This window comes from Pundamilia nyererei, unplaced genomic scaffold, assembly GCF_000239375.1.
Source record: "Pundamilia nyererei isolate P.nyererei 1_Seehausen unplaced genomic scaffold, PunNye1.0 scaffold00006, whole genome shotgun sequence".
NCBI classification, from domain to species: Eukaryota; Metazoa; Chordata; class Actinopteri; order Cichliformes; family Cichlidae; genus Pundamilia; species Pundamilia nyererei.
The window spans coordinates 5,489,962-5,509,372 of record NW_005187407.1 but is presented as its reverse complement, the minus strand read 5'-3'; the positions used below and the strand labels follow the sequence as shown (position 1 = coordinate 5,509,372).

The window sequence follows — 19,411 nt, the reverse complement described above, 5'->3', positions numbered from 1 at the left end:
TACACATTTGGTCCCCACTGACCACAAATGTGTATGTGGTCAGTGGGGAAGATACATTTTCTCTGTGTGCGTAGTGTATGTCTGCCGGTCGCACTCTTAACCGCCCCCATCGCCCTGCTGTCTGTTTTTTTTACCTGTGCCCTCCTTTAACCTGAAACAGCAGGTATTCTAGGACAGGTTAAATGAGAAAGCAAGTGTGTATCAGGTGTCTGTCATCTTACCCCTCTGTGGACTCACAGCGCCTCTTCTCCAGTGTCAATGTGTATACACACACACACACACACACACATATACTTCACAACTGAAAGGATACCATGGCAGTGCGTTCAGGAGATAAATTTGAGGGTGCATTTACATACCTGCATTTGCTGGCTTCGTTAATCATTTACAGCGCTAAGCATTTGCGCACGTGCCCAGTATGTGTTTTCACCCATGTGTTGTGAGTGTTGTGCTTCTCAGCATTTTTGTGTGTGTGTGTGTGTGTGTGTTTTTGTGCTTGTGAATTCGTGCAGACTGCTTCTGGCCAATAAACAGCTTCTGCAACAAGTGTGGAAACATAATGAGTGTCACTACTTGACTACCAACAGCAGTCGGGAGAGCAGAGAGAGTGATAGGGAAGCAACAGAGGAGATGAAGGCTGAACTGGATGTTAGCAGGGAAGGGAAATATATGGCACTCTTGACCTCGCAAATATGTACGCTGTCATAAAAGTGCACGATAGATTTTATTGTTGTGCGTCTGCGTGGCTGTGTATATTTATCTGTGAAGAGGAGATATCTTATCAACTGACAAGGAGCTGCTCCATCTAGACCAGATTAGCGTTTTCAAACGTGTGTAGCCGGGATTTTGAGTCTTTGAAATGTGTGCATCTACTGTATACAAGCGTGAGTGTGTGCGTGTGCACTTGCACGCCCCTGTGTACATGCTGAGAGGCAGGCCTGTGGTTAGGTTACATCTCCCTGCAGCGCAGCAGAACAGTGTCTCGTTGCGTCATACTGAGTCTGTTAATAACAGGCTAAACCACAAAGGCCATCCGCTGCTCTATTTCTCATCTTCCAGCAGTACACTGATTATGCAGCAGTGATACATTAAGCAGAGTTATGTGGGGGCAATACAGTATATTAAGGTTTAGTATTTTCTCCTTTAAGTGGACAAGTCTAACCGAGCAGAGGCTTACTTCAGATTTGTGGCGTTTCAGTGAAAGAAAATGTATATAAATTATATCTTACTTCCGGGACATATGTTGTGCACGGCGCCTTCTTGACAGCATGACACTGCAGTTATAGTTGAGAAAAGCGTATGAGAGCTGTCACAAACATAAATATGATCTGCAGTAAATAATGATGGATCTAGTGCAGGGACGCAGCTTCGCTATGCTACTGTGTTTAGTACTCAGACACCCCCAACTTGATTCCCTTAGCTCTCACAGCATGTAACATCCTTGCCACAGGAATTTAATTACTCTGTAAACAAGCCTTTTGTTCTGTTGCACACTGTTTTCTCATGCACGCGAGATGCATGAAAATCTTCAGATCTACTGCAAAAGCTGTCATATTAGAGAAAATCAGAGATGTGATAAGTGCTGACAAAAAAACGATAATATATGCTGAACTGGTTGCTGTGCTATGCACATGTTATATCTGTGGAGATAGGCCAATGTTAAGAAGACATGAAATATAGCAGTCATAGTTTTACGATCACATTATCATTATCATATCATTTGTCTATCCCTGCAGCTATATAAGGCTGTCTCATGATTGCAGTTTAAATGTAGTCACCAGTCTTTGTGTCTCTTTTTGTGTCATCCCCAGACATATGAGCGCCAGTTCAGAATGCCAGAGCAGAGAGAGGGAGGCCTGCTGCAACTACTGGGAGATAATCCTTCTCTCAAACACCAGCTTCGCAGCTCCCTCCATCCTGCACACGCACTCTCGCACACACAGCAAACGCAGCACTCCCCCACTCAGAAATTTCAACACACTCACGCACCCCAGCACCAAATCGGTACAGACTGGATCCCGTCTGCAGCACCTTCTGCGTCTCCAGCCCATCCTGCGGATTCTGAGGCAGCCAGAGACTTGGCAGCAGACAGCAGAGGCTCGTTGCTAGATCCGAGCCAAGCTTTCTCACGAATGGCGACGCAAAGTCCCTCACCTCAGCGGTCTCTGACTCCAGATCTGCAGCTGCCAGTGGTCACAGATGCCAGTATTCTCAACTTGACCTCTCTCAGCAGGTATATTTTAATTTCCTTGTGATGCATGATATCATGAACTGTGCACTGTGAATGGAATGTGAAAGTTAGAGTAGTGAAATTTAAAAGGAAGACGTTTTAATTAACTTGACACGGTGATTCAAATTAGGCAGTAAGTATTCTGCGCAGTGTTGGTGAAATACAAAACTATCCATTCTCTTCATTTTATCGCACTCATCCTAATTATTTCTCTGTGTAAATCTCTCCAGGGGGAAGGGTCTGCAAGAGGTCAGTGAGCAGCTCTTTGGGAACATTAAGAGGAAGTACGGCAGGAAGGACTCCCAGAGGATGCTCTGTAATCCCCACAGTGCTGATTCACATTGGGGACAGCCAGAGAAAGGATCAGAGAGCCCAAATAATTCAGAGGAGAGGCAGAAGTACAGGCAAGAGGAGACAGCTGAGCGGTTCCATGAAGAAAGAGAGGAAAGGAGAAAAGAGGAACGAGAGCGAGCAATTGCTGGGAGGAAAGGAGACGAAGAAGACAGAGGGATGCCCATGCTGGCAGAGGAAGCGAAAGGAAGAAAGAGGCGGAGAAGGCCTTCTTTTGACGATTCGTTTTCTGTAGAGGAGCAATCTCAGCAGCGGACTCTGGACTCTGATGCAACAGAGAAGCAGCAGCCTGGGCCTTTAGAAGCCAGAGGAGCACATAAGATAGAAACTCACAAAAATGATTCTCGATTCATGAGTCAAGCTGATATCAGCGCAGAAAGGCTGGATAAAACAGAAAGAGGAGATAAAGTTGACAAAAGAGAAAAGGGAGAGAGAGTGGACAGGGTGGAAATGGGAGAGACAGTTACAAATGGGGCTGACCAAGAGTCACCTCTGAGCGCAAACAGGATGAAAAAGAACCCCTTGGGTCGTCCTAAGATCAGCGCGGACACCCTTAAACCCAGAGATCCAGCTCACAATCACATCAGCAAACCCAGTCTCAGCTTGAACCCTAGATTCCCCTGCCCAAACCCCAGCCCCAGCCCCCGGAGTAACATCAGCCCTATCCCCAGCCCCAGACCCAGGGCAAACATCAGCCCCAGTCCAAGCCCCAGATCAAGAGCCGATATGAGTCCGAGCCCAAGTCACAGCACCAGCTCTACGGCCAGTTCCAGACCGACCAAGGCCAACGACAGGTGGTCCTACCTGAAATCAAAAAGCCATGCCAGCATTACATCACCGCAGAGAGAAACCTTGGGTAGCCTCGCAACCTTAGCTGACCCGCCCTCTGCTTTCCCCATTACCCCTTCCAGCCCGCTCTACACCAACACTGACAGCCTGACAGTCCACACTCCCATTAAGAGGAAACGAGGACGCCCCAAGAAACAGCCACTCCTAACTGTGGAGACCATTCACGAGGCCACTTCCACCTCACCTCCAAGCCCATTGGCCCAGGAAACCACTGCAGGGCTAAATCGTAGGAGGAAGACGCACACACTGAACACTTTAGTGCAAATGGCCTCCACGATGACCAATGCCAACAGTCTCAAACTAAAGCGTGGAAGGGGGCAATCCAGGCCAGTGAATAAGACGAAGCTTGGGAAAATGCAGAGCATTCTGAATGAAATCCTTTCAGGATCAAGTCAAAATGGCACTCTGGCTCTGAAGTCATCTTCTGCTCCTGTTACCTCAGCTATGAGTGCCATGGCATCCACCATTGAAGCTCGACTGGGAAAACAGATAAATGTGAGCAAAAGAGGAACCATCTACATTGGTAAGAAGAGAGGGCGGAAACCTCGAGCAGAAACTCAAGGCTCCACTCCTCCCAAAACCACTCGGGACAAGCCAGCATTGTCTGTCTCCACATCGAGTCTCTACGAATGCCCCGCAGTGCCTTCCTCCACCTCATCTCCCAGCTCTAGTGCTCCGTCTATAAGAGCCAGTCACTCTGATGCTGCTATGCCCAGTTTGCAGCCCATTTCAGCCTTGCCCTCTAAACCAGCAGGCAGGAGCTTTCTCACTGGGGGATGGAAATTGTCTCCTCCTCGACTTCTGGCTAATTCACCATCCCACCTGTCAGAGGGGGCGTCAGTGAAGGAGGTAACTCTGTCCCCCATCAGCGAGTCCCACAGTGAGGAGACTATTCCCAGTGACAGTGGGATTGGGACGGACAACAACAGTACCTCAGATCAAACTGAGAAGGGTCATGCCTCTCGACGAAGGTGCAGTAGACTGCTGTTATACTCCTTTACTTGCTTTATAGGCATTTTGTTCTGTATGTAATAGATTGGCACGCATTCATTTACCTGCTGTTTTAATGTGATTTATGTTGTGTTTATACAGGTACTCATTTGATCTGTGTGGGTTTGAGGCTGCGGAGGCAGCAGCTTTGGAAGCATCCAACAGAGGTGGCAGAACACGCTGCGAGCGCCAAGTAACGGCTGTCGATAACTTTCTGTCGCAGCAGGAGAAGAAGCAAAAGCATCATCGGCGGAAGAGGAAGTGCCTACAGAGTCGGGATCATCTTCATTTTCTCTCTGAACTGGACGAGGTTAGAAACACTGTAACAAATCCTGCGTGTGAGCCTTTAACAACCGCTCTAATGTACAAGCGTGCACTAAAGGGTGTTTGTTTTTCTAAATGTTTCCTCTTTCCTTCCTCCCTGTAGGTCGTGTTAAAGCTCCAGCAGTTACGAGTGTCTCACAGACGATTCACCTGCTACCCCCAGCATCCCTATCCTTCCATTTTCCGCCTCAACTTCCACCATTACTACCCTATTACCTACGACTCGTACCCTTGTGACTCCAGTTCATACCTCCGCAGGAGTGCTGATCTGAAGGCTAAGAGGAGACGCGGTCGTCCAGCCAAAGCCAGCGAGCCAATCACATCAAAGCTGCCTTTTGTTCAAGGATATGGTTATCCGCTGGCAGGGGGAAATTACTATGCAGCACCGTATGCGATGCCTTACGCTCCTCCTCTGAGTCTGGGCTACTTTCCCCCTACTCCCCCATTTTATCTGCCCCATCACTCGCTAGGACCGGCGCCCCCATCTCCCTTCATGAGACCTGCTGTACCCCCTCCCAAGGCTTTCCACTCCAGCGGACACTCAAAAATCCAGCCTGGTGCCAAGCTTTGCACCACTAGTGGTCCACTTCAGGGGCCATCTGTAAGGGGAGAGGGTTTGGGATCCCTGGGCAGCAGCAGCGCAGGTGGTCTTGCAGGGGTTCGTCTCCACAAGAGGAAGCACAAGCATAAACATAAGCACAAGGATGAACCTCTTCTTTCACCACGAGACCGGCAGGACCTGGGAGGGCTTTTCAGCGGAGCTAAGACCAATGCACGCCTCAGCATGCTGAGTGAGAGGAGAGACTTGGCCAGTCAGGGTCCTTCAAAGCTTCTGGACAAGCAGAGGAGCAATGGCAGAGGCTCTTCAAACCTGGGATCCAGCTTAGGGATTTTTGAGTCTGACCAGCTGTCATCACACTCTCTTGCTGACAGTCAGTTCCATTCCCTTCAGACTGGGCAGCCTAAAAAGAGCTTCATGGGCAGCTATAGTAGCCAGTCGCAGCGGTCAGAGTCAGCGTCTGACCTATTTTCGGGGTCACAAGAGGACGAGTGCGGCGGAAGGAGCAGGCGGACGAGGCTCACTGTGTTTGGAGATCAGGGCTTAATGTCATTCCAAACGACGAGGCAGGAGCCAGAACAGATGAACAAGTGTCCCAGTCCCTCCCTCACTGGTAAGAGAATACGCTATATTTATGAGAAAGCGCACTGCATTGCATGTTGGACTTATAATAAAAACAGCAGCAGTTGTTTTCTGTTCACTGGGACAGCATGATAAAGCACATTGCTTTCTTTAATGAAGTGTTGGAGGTTTGAGGTTTGCCTAAAACGCAGTAACTCCTGTTGTTTGCTTGTCTTTGCTTATCCAAGCCGTTCATTCATGGCTATACACAGGCTCACCCAGTGTTCCAAATCTGAGCTGTAAATATCATTCACTGTACGGGGCCTACAGAACCATAATGTGACTCCCCTAAAAGTAGCATCCAGGGGCTGCATTTTCCAGTCTAAACTACAAATGTGCTCACCCTGTTAAATATCTGCACACCCGCTATAACATCAACACGGCCACCACTTTGAAGCAAATGGTTATGTTAATGTATTTGACTGCTCTGCATGACTGATGTTCATTTACAATTAATATACTGGAGATTAGCATATAATTGCACAGTTAGAGCTCCGGTTCCCATTGTGCTTGTAAAGGGGGGATAATGTTTAGCTGAAGTATGTTTTATGTTAAGTTACATGTGCACAGATTTGCGTTTTGGATTGGTGGTGAGAGAGATATGTCCTTTACAAAATAACAGCAGCGTTGTTGTGTCCATTATCTTAAATGTGGTGCACATGTTCTGTTACGTGTTTATGTGAACAGACAGCGGTGCGTCCAAGTAATGTCCAAAATGTATGAACAGCTGTTTGCACTTGTTCCTTAGTGATTTCCCAATGTTTATATGCGCTATATAATGCGCGAGGGAGTGAAGAGTCCAGACACAGGCTTACTTTACCTCTAAATAAACCCATGAATGGATCACATGTGGAAAGCTTATGATCTGAAGCATCGGCAGCGTGTAAGCAGCTGACATTACCAGCAGTGGACCTTATTGCATCACATCACTACTTATATAAAACAACAAGGTTCCTATCTGTTAGACAGAAGTAGGAAGCCGGAATTTATTAATGAAAGAAAAACCATACGAATGATATTTGATACATGATACTATGCTAGCCCGTGGAACTGGAAGAAAGAGACACATACATGCTTTTACTAATCACTTATATGTGATCAGAACTGTTAATGTAGCCAAATGAGAGCATGTTTGCCAAAAAAAAAAAAAGGTTATACACTAATATTAAACTCTGTCCCTGAGTGTTAATTGACTTCAGTTATTTGCTGGATTATCACATTTAGTCAGTTAACTGGGTTTTCCCATTTTAAATGTAGATTTAGTAATGCATGTCAAGGTGATTCCTATTATAAATATGCTTATGCACATCATTATCGGGGCTTAAAGCAGACAAAGAGACTGGGTAGCACCGAATTTTCACCACCCAATGAATGTGTATTTTGGTACATTCTGTATTCTGCTGTCTTTGAGCACATCTGGCTGGGGATAAAGAGAACGTAATGCATGGATGGAGACGACTATAATTCACCAATCTCTCCTACCTCCCCACCCTGCCTCCCTTCCCTCTCTCCTGCCAATGCTTTTGCCAGAGATATATTATTCACACAGTATGATTTATTTTCTACAGACACGCCGTAAAAGGCCCTTGCCTGTGTTAAAAGAGCTGGCTGGTAGCCAGGGGTTTAATGACTGGGGCCTAGTCCAGTGGCGGGGAGGAGAAGCCAGGGGCTCAGTTAGAATACACCCCCCCACCCCAGGGGATCCAGGACGGATGACTCATATACACCCCTCCCCCCCCTCCCCCCATAATGACTCCTCCTCCCCCAACCGATCCATATTATCCCTCTAGTGTTGTTATACCTCTTCTACCCTCTGTGTCCTTCCCTTCCCTTTTGCTGCTTCTGCAGTTCTTGCCCTTGCTTTCCCCCTCTGCCTCTCTCCCGTGGTTCCCACATCCACACGCAGATTTCCCCTTGTTCCTCTGCCTCATCTCTCTCTCCATCTCCCCCTTCTAGCTCTCTTCTTCTTCCCTTTCACTTTTTGCTTTTTCCCTTGTCTCCCCTCCCCCTCATTTTCCCATTACTCTCTTTACTCCCCACCCCCCACCCCCACCCCACACACACACACACTCCTCCTCTAGCATGACTTACTGCTTCACTTCACAGCTTTAGTCCAATTAAAACACAGACGCATGTGCATGAGAATGCTCGCTGCACATGCAGGCGCAGGCCCCCGCATACACACAGATATACGGGTCCCCATCCAGATGTAAAATTCATACTATTATCTGAGCGTGCAACAATGAGTTTGTCGGTCATGGACAAATCATTAAGCACACGCGTGTCTCTGCGTGTGTTGTGCGTTTGCTTCTTAAGCAGACCTCGCTGAATCAGTTGTAACTTTCTTGCGTGAATGTCTGAATGAAAGTCTTTAATGAATAATTCGGAATAATTTTTTGTGGCAAGTCAAGCCAAGTTGTATTTATTTTGCCCAGTATAACAAATCACAGATTTGCCTCAAGGGGCTTTGCAGTCTGCACAGCATATGACACACTTATCTGGACTGATCCCCGGTCCAGATAAGATAGGACATGTGATAGATGCTCTGTGTACGCCATAAAACAACATAGTAAATTACCAGTGTAAACAGACAGGATGACAGAAATAATAGATAATAGAGAAGCGTAGATTTGGGAGGACATCAAGCAGCTTTCGGTTAGGGGGTCGAGAGTGCAAGAGGAGAAGACGAGGATATAGATTAAGATCCAAAACATCTGGAAAGAGGCACCCACTGCCAGGATAGAGAAGTGACTGGACCTGCGGTAGTCCGGCAAGTCACGCAGCTTGTTTAAACACATGCACAGACCTTCATCCAGAAAAAAAAAAATTACACTAAATGACATACATCAAGGATTATTTTAATCTGTCTCCGAAAAGTGCTCTCAGCTACAGCACAGGCAGTGGATAAGTGAGCATAGCTGTGACTTCTTATTTCACAGAGAAACAGGTTCTTGGTACTATACTGCCTCTCACACTGCTGAAGGTCACTGGTTTTATGTTCCGTGTATGGAGCTCATAAATTTCTGCTACTTTGTAGTGTGTGTGTGTGTGTGAACTGAGCATGTGCTCACTTCTGCTGCAGCTCATAAACCACTGCTACTTAGTGCTTTGTGCATTAACTAATTTCACTGTCAGGCCCGAATTTTTGACCAACAACAGCGTGATATTCTTCTGCGGTTTGTATGGGAGGTAGTTAGGCGGCTTTTTATCTTTCCCTTACTCTTAATTCATTAGCAAACAGCTCTGTGCGGTGCTTTTCAAATTTTCATCCCCATCATTACCATTTGGTCTCTTTAGGATGAAAAAATATTGTATTCTGCTAGTTGTGGCAGTTCACTGACGTTGTGCAAATCTTTAAAAAAATCTATTAAATATTAAATGCTTCCCCCTTATGTTTTATGAAAGAGACATATTCTAAATGTCTTGAGCATCATTTTTCACACATTTTCCTGTAACACAGCCAACAATATTTAAAGTATAAAACTGAAAAAGCATCTTTGATTTAATGTACTCATCAAATGTTAGAGCACTGAAGAAACCTGCTACACCATATCAGCAGGAGTCTGCGGGAAAGGAAGAAAGGCTAGAGCGCAGGAATCCAGCAATAGGAGTAAAAGGCTCAAGGAAAAGAGACGAAGCATGTTGCGTGCACACTGCTTGGGGACTGGTGGTTGATTGTGCTTTTCCTCCATTTTGGCTGTGGCTCAGTCCGAGCCCCGGGAACAGTGCCCAGACAGGGAGGAGGGGGAAGCGAAGAAATGGGACATAGATGGGAAACAAAAAGAATGACAGAGACAGACTAAGATCAGGAAGCGGTCTCTGAAATAAAGATGGAAATGAAATGGTGCAGTGTTACCAGTTTAATTGAAAATTAGAGAGTAGCATATTGCCGCCCATGAAGAGACGAGTGGAAGAGAGAATGTGAGTGACGGGGAAAGAGTAAGGATAGAGCAATGTGTAAAGGGCATACTGCCCAGTTCACCAGTGTGACGGAAACAATATGGCTCCAGTTTCTTCTGCTCAGCCATTCTGAACTGCTGAATTCATTTTTTGTGCATGTGTATGTATGCATCTGTGTGGTTTTGTATCTGTGTCTGTATGTGCATGTGCATGTGGACAAGAGTGCCGATATGTGTGTTTGTGTTGCTGTGTGTGTTTAGCTTTTTGGCAGTCTGTGCTCCAGATGCACAGGGTTGTTATTGTGTAGCGACATATTAAATGGTTGAAGGAGACATTTCCTGCTAGCAGAATAGGATCTCCTCCTCTCCCCTCTTCTCTCTGCTCTCTAGTAGACAATTACAGGATAGGATCTGCTCTCCTGGCTCAGCTGGGATTTGAAAAGCTTACATGAATATCTCAAAATTAGCAGGAAGCTCTTAAAGCAAGAAAAGACTTTCTCTCCATGAGCTAAATTGGCATGATGTCTTTCCTAGTCTTTCCAAGACTGCTCTTTTTAACTGACACGCAAGCACAAATGGTCCTTTCTTTTTATAGACCTTACTTTGCTCTTTATTTTCCTTGACATTTCTCACCTGATTCTTTCTCCCTCTCTCCTCTTCCAGGTGTTCCCAGTAAGCGGAGGTATAAACGTCGCGAAGTGGAACAGATCCAGAAGGACGTAAGGAGGATGCATTCTCTGAACTTTGAGCATGTGCAGAAGATCCTTCGTGCCAAGCGCCTGCAGCGACAAGCCAAAACAGGAAACAATGTCATCAAAAGACGACCCGGACGACCCAGAAAACAACCTCTGGAGGAACCGGAGCCAACCAAGACGAGGAAGGAAGATTGGGCTGAGGTTCGAGGCTTGGACATGCTGGCTAGCAGGAGAAGTGATGAGAGGACTCTGGGGATGCCTGTTCTGGAGAGGTGCGATAACCTGCCAGGCAGACACAGCCTCAGGCCGAGCCTGACCCCCGAGCCTCTGGAGTTCTCCAGTCACGATTCCATCTCAGCAACTATTGAGACTGTGGTGCATCAAGCGCGGTCTGTGAATCCGCTGGCCAAAGGGGGGAAACGCAAAGGAAGGGGCCTCAGCAGGGACGAACTGTGGGCTCCCTCCAGTCACTAGACTCGCAGGAGAAAGCACCTCCAGCAGAACTGGAGAGCAGTTAACGGAGGCAGTGTTTCAAGCCTATCAGATGCAGTGCCCTTAATCTTGGGACTCCTTGGTGCACTTTGACTTGTTCCTCCTCTCTGATTTGTCGTGAGGAATACAGTGGGTTGGTGGAGCAAGAGGAGAGAACACTGGCCTGTGCCATCCCTCAGTTTGCTACACCCAACCAGACATGGGCCTTTCAAAGATTCATTGGACCTTTATTTACAATGGCACTATATGGTACTATTTGATACTGAATCTGATGCTCTAAAACTGTGTGGTACTTATGATAGTGTAGGATATTATGTGACTCTTTATGTATCTGATACAGTGATGTGTATGGTACTTTATGATACTGTATCTGAATGTGGCTTCAGCCATATATTTACCAGCAAGGGGAGGGGGGAATGGTTAATATAAAACTGTGCAGCTCTGCTTATTTTTGCCTTTCTGAGGAAGCTTGTCAAAAACATGTGGAATAATAACTTCAGTAATTAAGCCACCTTACCCTATTACTTTCCCTGTTTTGCTCCCATTCATCTATACCTTCCTAGTGTCCTCGCTCCCTTTGAGAAGTAACTGATACTTCCTGGCAGCTCCGCACTCGTGGTCCCCCTCCCTGCTTGACGCTCACCCCAATTCTTTAGCCCTCCCTGGTGCCTGCCGCTTAAATCCATCCCCCTTTGTCCTCTCACCTATTCCCACTAATGTTTTACATCTCCATTTCTTGAGCTCCCTCAACCTACCCGCTGTGTCATTTTTTTCCCTCTCTCCCTGCTCAGGCCTCTCTCCTGGGCAGTGACATAAAGGCAATATGGTGGGTTAGACTGTCCCAGACTGTACATAGAAACAAAGTCCACTGTTGCCTGCCTTGTACAATGGGAAAACCAGCTCATAGATGTGTACTGGCACACAGTATATTAAATAGAATTGTTGTACCATAGACAATGAAAGTGTGTATTGTTTTATAACCAAAAAAACAGACATGGGTGTGACTCAAGACAAGCTTGTTTTCAGACAGACAAGAACCACATGTATTCATTCATACACTCATTATTGTGTTTATAAACAGGGGGCATTGCATACAGGAGGAATATCAGGTGTATTTTTGGTAAACCTTAAAAAATTGGTTAAATGCACTATTAAAAAAAGACAACAACAAAAAAAAGACATACACTTTCATCAATCAAATGCAGCACTTACATGCTTGTTCCAGCCTTATGTTTCGGCATTCGACGGTGTGGTTATCCAGTCCAGAGACCATACATTATTTTAATCAAATTGTATATGCAGGCTGCGCAGCCAAAAGCGTCAAACCGAAGCCCGCCGAGTCTGAATTGGACAGTTCAGCAGAAGAGGGCTCACACAGTCAGTGTTTTGAAAAAGCTAATCCCAGTCTTTCTACTTAACATAATTTTCAATCCATATCCTTGGAAAAATATTTTTGGAAAGTAAATCCAGTATTTAGATTTAGAAACCAAAGTCTCAGTATTCAGTGTATAATTTAAAAGTATCTAAATCAGAGTTTGACAAACTCTCCACCATGTTGGCACCAATGTAAAGCATTCCTATGTGCACTGTAGAATGTAGCCATCTTGGATTTTCTTTTTTTTTTTGCGTGTGTCAATATGTTAAACCTTTGTTAAACTCTATCGACAGTATCTGTGGCTTTGGGTAGTGGTTGGTATTTTCTTGATTAGGTGTTTCTGAATAATAAGCAATGGATCAGTGTTTCTTTGGCAACCTTGTTGAAATTTTGTTTCAGGAGATTCTGTTTTGTTCGGCCGGGGGTGGGATTCTCAGTTGCAGCAGTTCGACTTGTGCCTTATGTTTCTTTCTCTCACAAATTACCATTTGACCTGAGGAATATGAAGCGGCAAGGAGTGCCCCAGACAACGACCCAAAATGTTCATGATTGTGCAAATGACACGTGTGTCTTATTCACGAGAACCCCGAAACTGCCGGCGTCCCTTCACAACTTCCATAGTTAGCATCTTCTGTCGCTGGACACTGCTGTCTGGTGTCTCCCAGCTTCCTCCTGGTTTATTTTCTGAGTCATATCATCATAACAGAGGTAGAAGGGCTGGACTGAAGGAGCTATTATATTACTGTTTTAAATCCGCATCATATACCTACCTACATACTGCTATAGCAGTGGAGGTGGACAGTGTATCAGATGTGTCTCCATCCAGTGATATTGATTGTACCCAGAGTCTTAGATATATAATTAAACACCACTTACTCTGCCCAGTAAATAATGAGAGATATAACTGATTATATACTTGGCAAAGGAGGAACAGCCGAGATTTTTATGGAAATCACGTTCTCGTACATTGTTGTTTGCTATGCATCAGGCCATGCCTGGCAGTGACCTTAAAAGGAATTTCTGTTCTGGGTCCACCCTTCGACAAAGAGAAATAAGTGGTCTTATTTACTCAATAAATTGAATTCATGTATCAAGAATTGTGAATAATACCAGTAATAATTTGTAATAAGTTGTGCAGAAAGTGACTATCATCTCATGAAAACTATAGTGACTGCAGCTCTATGCAGTACAGCCTTAACCAGATGTAAAACTACAGTATTAATGTGTCTGTTGTAAATAGTGTTAGTATGTCCATCCTGCATGGATACCAGTTAGGCTCAGCTATGCTGGGACTGTCTCCTCAAACCACAGTAGACCTTATCTCTCTATCAAGGCTGCTCAAGACCCAAGGAACTATTCAGAAAAATGACAACTTCAAGTGATTTTAATATTTGACAAATTCCACTGCCTATTGACAGTCATGGCTCCGGCCGGCTAAATTACACCGAATGCTAAAACGATTTGCCTTACCGCGCTTTTTAAAAGTTGAGGATAGAAGCCCCAACGTCGTGCACTCGACCAAAAATAGGAAATCCCGGCTGACTTGTAGCTACTTTGCCTGCGGCCAGCTTGGGCAGCGCCGTAGCAGTGAGTAAGTAAGAGGGTTGTTTTGTTCGGGGAGCTCTCAGAGGAAATAGCCAAAAATACACTCGCCCTGATGTTAGTGTGCGTAACCTTGCTTTGCTAGGTGGGTCTGCAGTCTGTTGTGGCAAAGATGGGGTCTAGAAATGTGAGGCGATGAGGTGTAGAGGATACACACTTGGCAGCTTACTCCTTCATACTGTGGTCAGTCAGCGGTCTCTGATGCTAGAGTTAAAGACCCCAGGTGTTGTCTGTCCTGTCTGTCTCTCCTACCAGCCAATGCTTCGGTGCCTTCTAACACTGACAAGTATTGTCCTAATCCAGAGCTTTCACTCTACACAGAGACCGCAGAGGGGATGTGGTTATGTATAGGGTTCAAGGTCACTGTTGTTGTGATGTACTTAGCAGCCAATCTGGACCGGTGGCTACCGGAGGCCCCTAAACACTGATGTAAGGATCCCTTACCTCGTCTTTGGCTTCAGCACCAAGGGCGGCGCAGCAGTGTTTGACCTTACGTTAGCGGTGTGGGGTGTATTTCCTGTAGTGTGCATTTACCACTTCAACACAGCAACTAGGATGAGAGATAATGGCACCTAAGTTTTGATTTCGCCCCTCGTTCAATATGTAGCGTGCTTTGATGTGCATCCTACACATGGAGCAAGGGGGTCGTGTGGAACAGAGCCTCATAAATGTACATGTAGTCATCCTCACAGCATACGTTACCATTTCTAAGCTATAATGTTTGAAGCTGAAAGTGCAGATGAAGCATTGAGAAAACCAATAAATGTACTTCTTTAGAGCACAAAGTGAGCTCTTCTAACAGTGTGGGCATATTTTAGTTTGTATACATAGTGTATTTGAGCCTTTTTCTAGAGTGGGTTTCCTTTATTTGCATGCTCAACTTGATTGTATGCATAAATATTTTAGACAAGCCGAAAGTTGAATTTCAATTGAATTTGAAGGAAGACTTGTACATTGTTTGATATGTTTCTTTTTGTAATGAATTTTTTAATTCATGAAACATTTTTGTACATTGTATGAATATTAAAAACTGCAAATATTTGACATATAGAGTAAATACTAGAGGCGCATGCATATGCATATATCCTTCACAGTATGTATGTGTAAAATGTACACATATATTTTGTATTTGCATTTGCTGGCATACAGATATGTGTCTTAAGCACATATATACCTGTAATATATATGTATATCCATGTCTGCTGGCATGCTTTTGGTCATGTTTATCTTTCATGATCTTGTAGGTTTCTTTTTTTTTTATTATTATTTCTCTTTCCTCAAAAAGAAAGGCTCATTCTTTTGCTACCCTTCTGTTGGCTGGCAGCGTTGAGCACTTATTACGAAGAACTACAGTTCAAGTTGTTCATGTTATCCATTGTGTGAAATAATAAATGACTTTATTGACAGTTGATGGGATCATTTGCTTCTTTCTGGTTAAGACCGTATCGCATTCGATTTTCTGATCTGTCTGATTTTGTGATGAGAGGCAGGTGCTTCGTGGGTGGGTGTGTGTGAGTGTGTGTGCAGCATGCATGTGCACGTAACGTGTGAGGGGAGTGCGATGACAGGGGACTTGCTGCACTGTTGGTGCTGAATGTCAGATGGTCTCGGTGAATGAGTACTACTCTACAATGTGTCGAGGTTAAACGAGAGGGAATCCTCTCATCAGATTATAGCACAGCCTCATTCAGTCTCACACACACACACACACACACACACACACACACACACACACACACACACACACACACACACACACTCTTACTCTTGTACTTGTTCATTAACCAAGCCTACATCTCTAAATCGTCACTGCACTAGCCCATCAGTGTTAGTTCTAGGTGGGCTGGGCTGCAGGCTGCTCTGTTATTGGACAGAACTGAGTGGGAAGTGCCCCACTATTGGCTGCTGCCAACTAGTAAAATTCTTCTGTTACCATGGTTGCAGGGTGAGCTGCCCAAATGTGTCTCAGTGTATCTTGTAGTGCTGATTGAACCGTTGGCACCGCCGGTGTTGTGGTAAAAAAAAATAAAAATCTCCCCCTTCATTTGATGGCAGTCAAGGCTGCAGTGGTGCTGCACCCAAATCACTCACTACTGATGCCTGTAAATGAGCCCACGGCCCCACTCCACCCTCTGCACAGGAGGATGAGATAGATCACAGTGAAAAAAAAAAAAAAAAGAACAGCGAAACACATCCTGTATGATGGATGTACTCTCAAGCAGAAGCTACAATTAAAGGAGGGAAAAGAGAATCATCAATCTGATGATAGGTGGATTTTCTCACAGGGTTTAGTGTCAAACTGCGGTTTACTCTGAGACACTGTGGTTGACTACATAAAACACATGCAATATTATCAATGATTGGATGAATGCCCGTGATAATTAAAAGTCATCTGGCTGAAATGGGCAGACAATAACTTAAGTGATATTACTTCAAAAAGGGAAACTGGAGCTTTCAAAGGGCACCAGCTTCCTCCAGGGTATCCATGCAGAGAAATACTAGCGTGATAACTACAGCTCTGCCCATACGAATATATATATATCTATAGATATATATATGAATCTGTTTATAATTAAGTTAGAAATAGATTCTAAGCAGTCAGAAGATGGAGCCACCATCCTGGACAAAAGAAAGAAAACCACTGGGAATTTCTGTCACAGGTACTTTTTGGTATTCCTGTCTTATTGCTCCACACTGTATCTAAAACTTTTCTGTTTCATGACAGTTCTGTGAAGGCTGATCTGTTTATGCCGAATTATTCCAGTAAAAATATTTTGACTGCTGCCACTGTGGCCCACCTGTTTGCACAGGAGACCTTTAAATCACTTCTGCAGGGGCCATCCCAGACCATTTCCTGGGTGACATTCCCATTACACTCAGTCTCCAACTTTCCTGTCCAATAGAGCCTAAAAATCCTAAAACACACCTTTTTCTTTTTCTTTTTTTTTTTGAGTAAAAATAAAAAGTTAACCAAAATTTTGGGAGGCTTGCATCAGTGTCATGCTGATGGTATTTGAAGATAAAGACTGTCCTGGAAATGCAGGGCTAAATACTTGGACTCATGGAGTGTAGGGGGAGAACATGTTTTATGAATTGTGGTTTGTAGCAGAGGCTGAAGGTTTACTATTCTCAAACTTAAACAAAAGGCTCAAAAATTTGGGAGGATCTTCCTCCCAACCCTGTGTAGGTCCACCCTTTTGTGGAATGTAGATTTGGGGTTGAGGGAGAAGCACAGGCTTCTTAACATATGCATAAATCAAGTTGACCAGCAGTTTTTAATTTCTAGGGTAATCTACTTAGTTCTTCTGACTTTAGATTGTCTCTTTGCAGACTGTACATTTTCTTGCAGGCAAAACTGACCATTTGTAATAACTTTCATTTTTTACAGATTGTAATTTGTAATGTGTTGAATTGTTTTTCTCATGGTCCAAAAGCTGTGCGTGTTGAGCATGAGCTTGCTTTGGTGATAGTGGTTTTTGGTAGTATTGTGATTGTGATCTCGGCTTGCTGATTTTTCTTCCTGAAGTCTCACCAACTCCTCAAATCAGTGTTTTAACCCCACTTGTATTCATGCGGCAAAGAAGCAAGTCTGTGGGAAGAAAAAGTACAGAAAGTATTTTCTTTTTCATACCAACATCTGCAGCACAATCGTCCTAACTAACTGTAAACTAAAACAGCTGCTTGTGTCGTCTTCTATTCACGTCCATATTTATGCAAACCAAAGCAGCCTTTGTACCTCTGGAACTTTTATTTTCATGTTTTAAGCCTAAAATAATTTAAAACATATTTTCATACACATATACCACTTGGTGACAGTGTGCTGTAGTGGTTAGCACTGCTGTTTAATAGCAGGCCTGGGGCATTTACTGTGAAATCCGTATGTTCTCCATCTGCCTATGTGGGTTTCCTCCAGGTGCTTGTGTTTCCTCCCACAGGCCAAAGCCATGCATGTTAGGTTTATTGGTAATTCTAAATTGACTGTAGGCTTCGAATTGATAGTTTGTGGTTGTCTCTATCTTTATGTGATGGACTGCAGTTGCCAACCACTTACCCATTCAGTTTGACTTAGTATGGATGTGTGTTTCAGAAAATTGATGGCTGGGTATATATAGCCTTAAGATATTGTTAATGTGGTCTAATATGTAGTGACACAAGTGGCTTCAGGAAGTTTTCTATAGCAAGTCCTCTATTTTTGACCAACTTTAAAGGAGCACTTACACTATGCTTTACATTAATGTCAAATGACTATTGATAAACATGGATAGCCTGGCTTCCCCTTAGATTTTAGTTTATTAGTTCTCATTGATTTGTGTTACTTTCTCATATCTTATATATGATGCTTTGTGGATGTCAAAACACTTAGTTTAAGATTTTAACTAGACCTTGAGATCCATTGAATGACTTCCATCTTTTATATACAGTTTATGATATCTCAGTGTCTTTATTCCTCACATGAGCAAAACACGGAGTTGTATTCAACCAGCAGCCCATCACAATCTTCAATGAAAAACAAGACCAGCCCCCCCACCTCCCCAAAAAGGCAAAAGACCGCATTGACACCACACTGCCGTTTATTTAGATCCCTGTGCAGTATTTTATAAGTAAGCCATGCATGAGTGCGTATCAGACACCTTGAAGGTTGCAGGATAATTATTTTTTTATGTTAGTAAAATGTTTTTTTGTAATCACTCTTAACCATTTTTTGCTTTAGTTATTGAGTTATAGTGCCCTTTTCTTACGTTGCATAAATCACTGTGGCACATATTCACCCCGCTTTATGCTGTGATAACCTCCAGCTTCATAATTACCAGACAAACTCAAGAGTAATGATTCGATCATCTAACATTTGACAAGAAAGAGAATATGTGCATTTACCAAAATGTTGATCTGCTTCCAAAATATTTCTAATAAACATCAAAGCCTAATACTACAAATACAAAAATCTTCATGGTGAGATTCAAACCGCAGAGCCAGATTTGTTGAAAATCAGTTTTGTTGACCTGAGTCAAGATGCACGAGTGATTGCCAATGAATATCAGTGTCTGTTTGAAGCACATCCAAAGCCACACAGACCACCAACAACAGACAGAGTCATAAATTTACAACAGATAGCCCTGCAGTCCAGGCCAACTAACTAGGAAGCCTGCCGTAACCAAGCATCCTCTCAATTTATCTCTGTTGGTGTTTTCAGAGGATGACTGTTGCTTGTGTTTATGAAGATGGATAGAGCAGGCAACATCTAAAGCGCCTCCTTCCTCCCTCCCTCCTTCCCTCCTCTTCTCTTCTCCTCTGCACAGCGATGGGAGACACCATCTGGTGGTGAAACGTATCAGTGCGACTACAGTCCCCTCAAAAGCCTTCATGTCACATCCACAGGACAGAGAGCAACAACTAACTCGCTGCGGTTACAGCAGAAAATGTGGC

The 19,411-nt window shown here is 44.2% G+C and overlaps 1 protein-coding gene across 1 annotated transcript in view; it reads left to right on the top strand.

Moving 5' to 3' along the window:
- Positions 1-11,962, top strand: part of setbp1 (SET binding protein 1) — a 34,810-nt gene extending 22,848 nt beyond the window's left edge. The window contains exons 3-7 of the mRNA XM_005722268.1: positions 1,812-2,233; positions 2,461-4,401; positions 4,523-4,730; positions 4,848-5,916; positions 10,487-11,962. Coding sequence (XP_005722325.1) covers positions 1,812-2,233; positions 2,461-4,401; positions 4,523-4,730; positions 4,848-5,916; positions 10,487-10,992 — 4,146 coding nt within the window. The 3' untranslated portion in view covers positions 10,993-11,962. The remainder of the gene's footprint in view (positions 1-1,811; positions 2,234-2,460; positions 4,402-4,522; positions 4,731-4,847; positions 5,917-10,486) is intronic.
- The last annotated feature ends 7,449 nt before the right edge of the window (positions 11,963-19,411 follow it).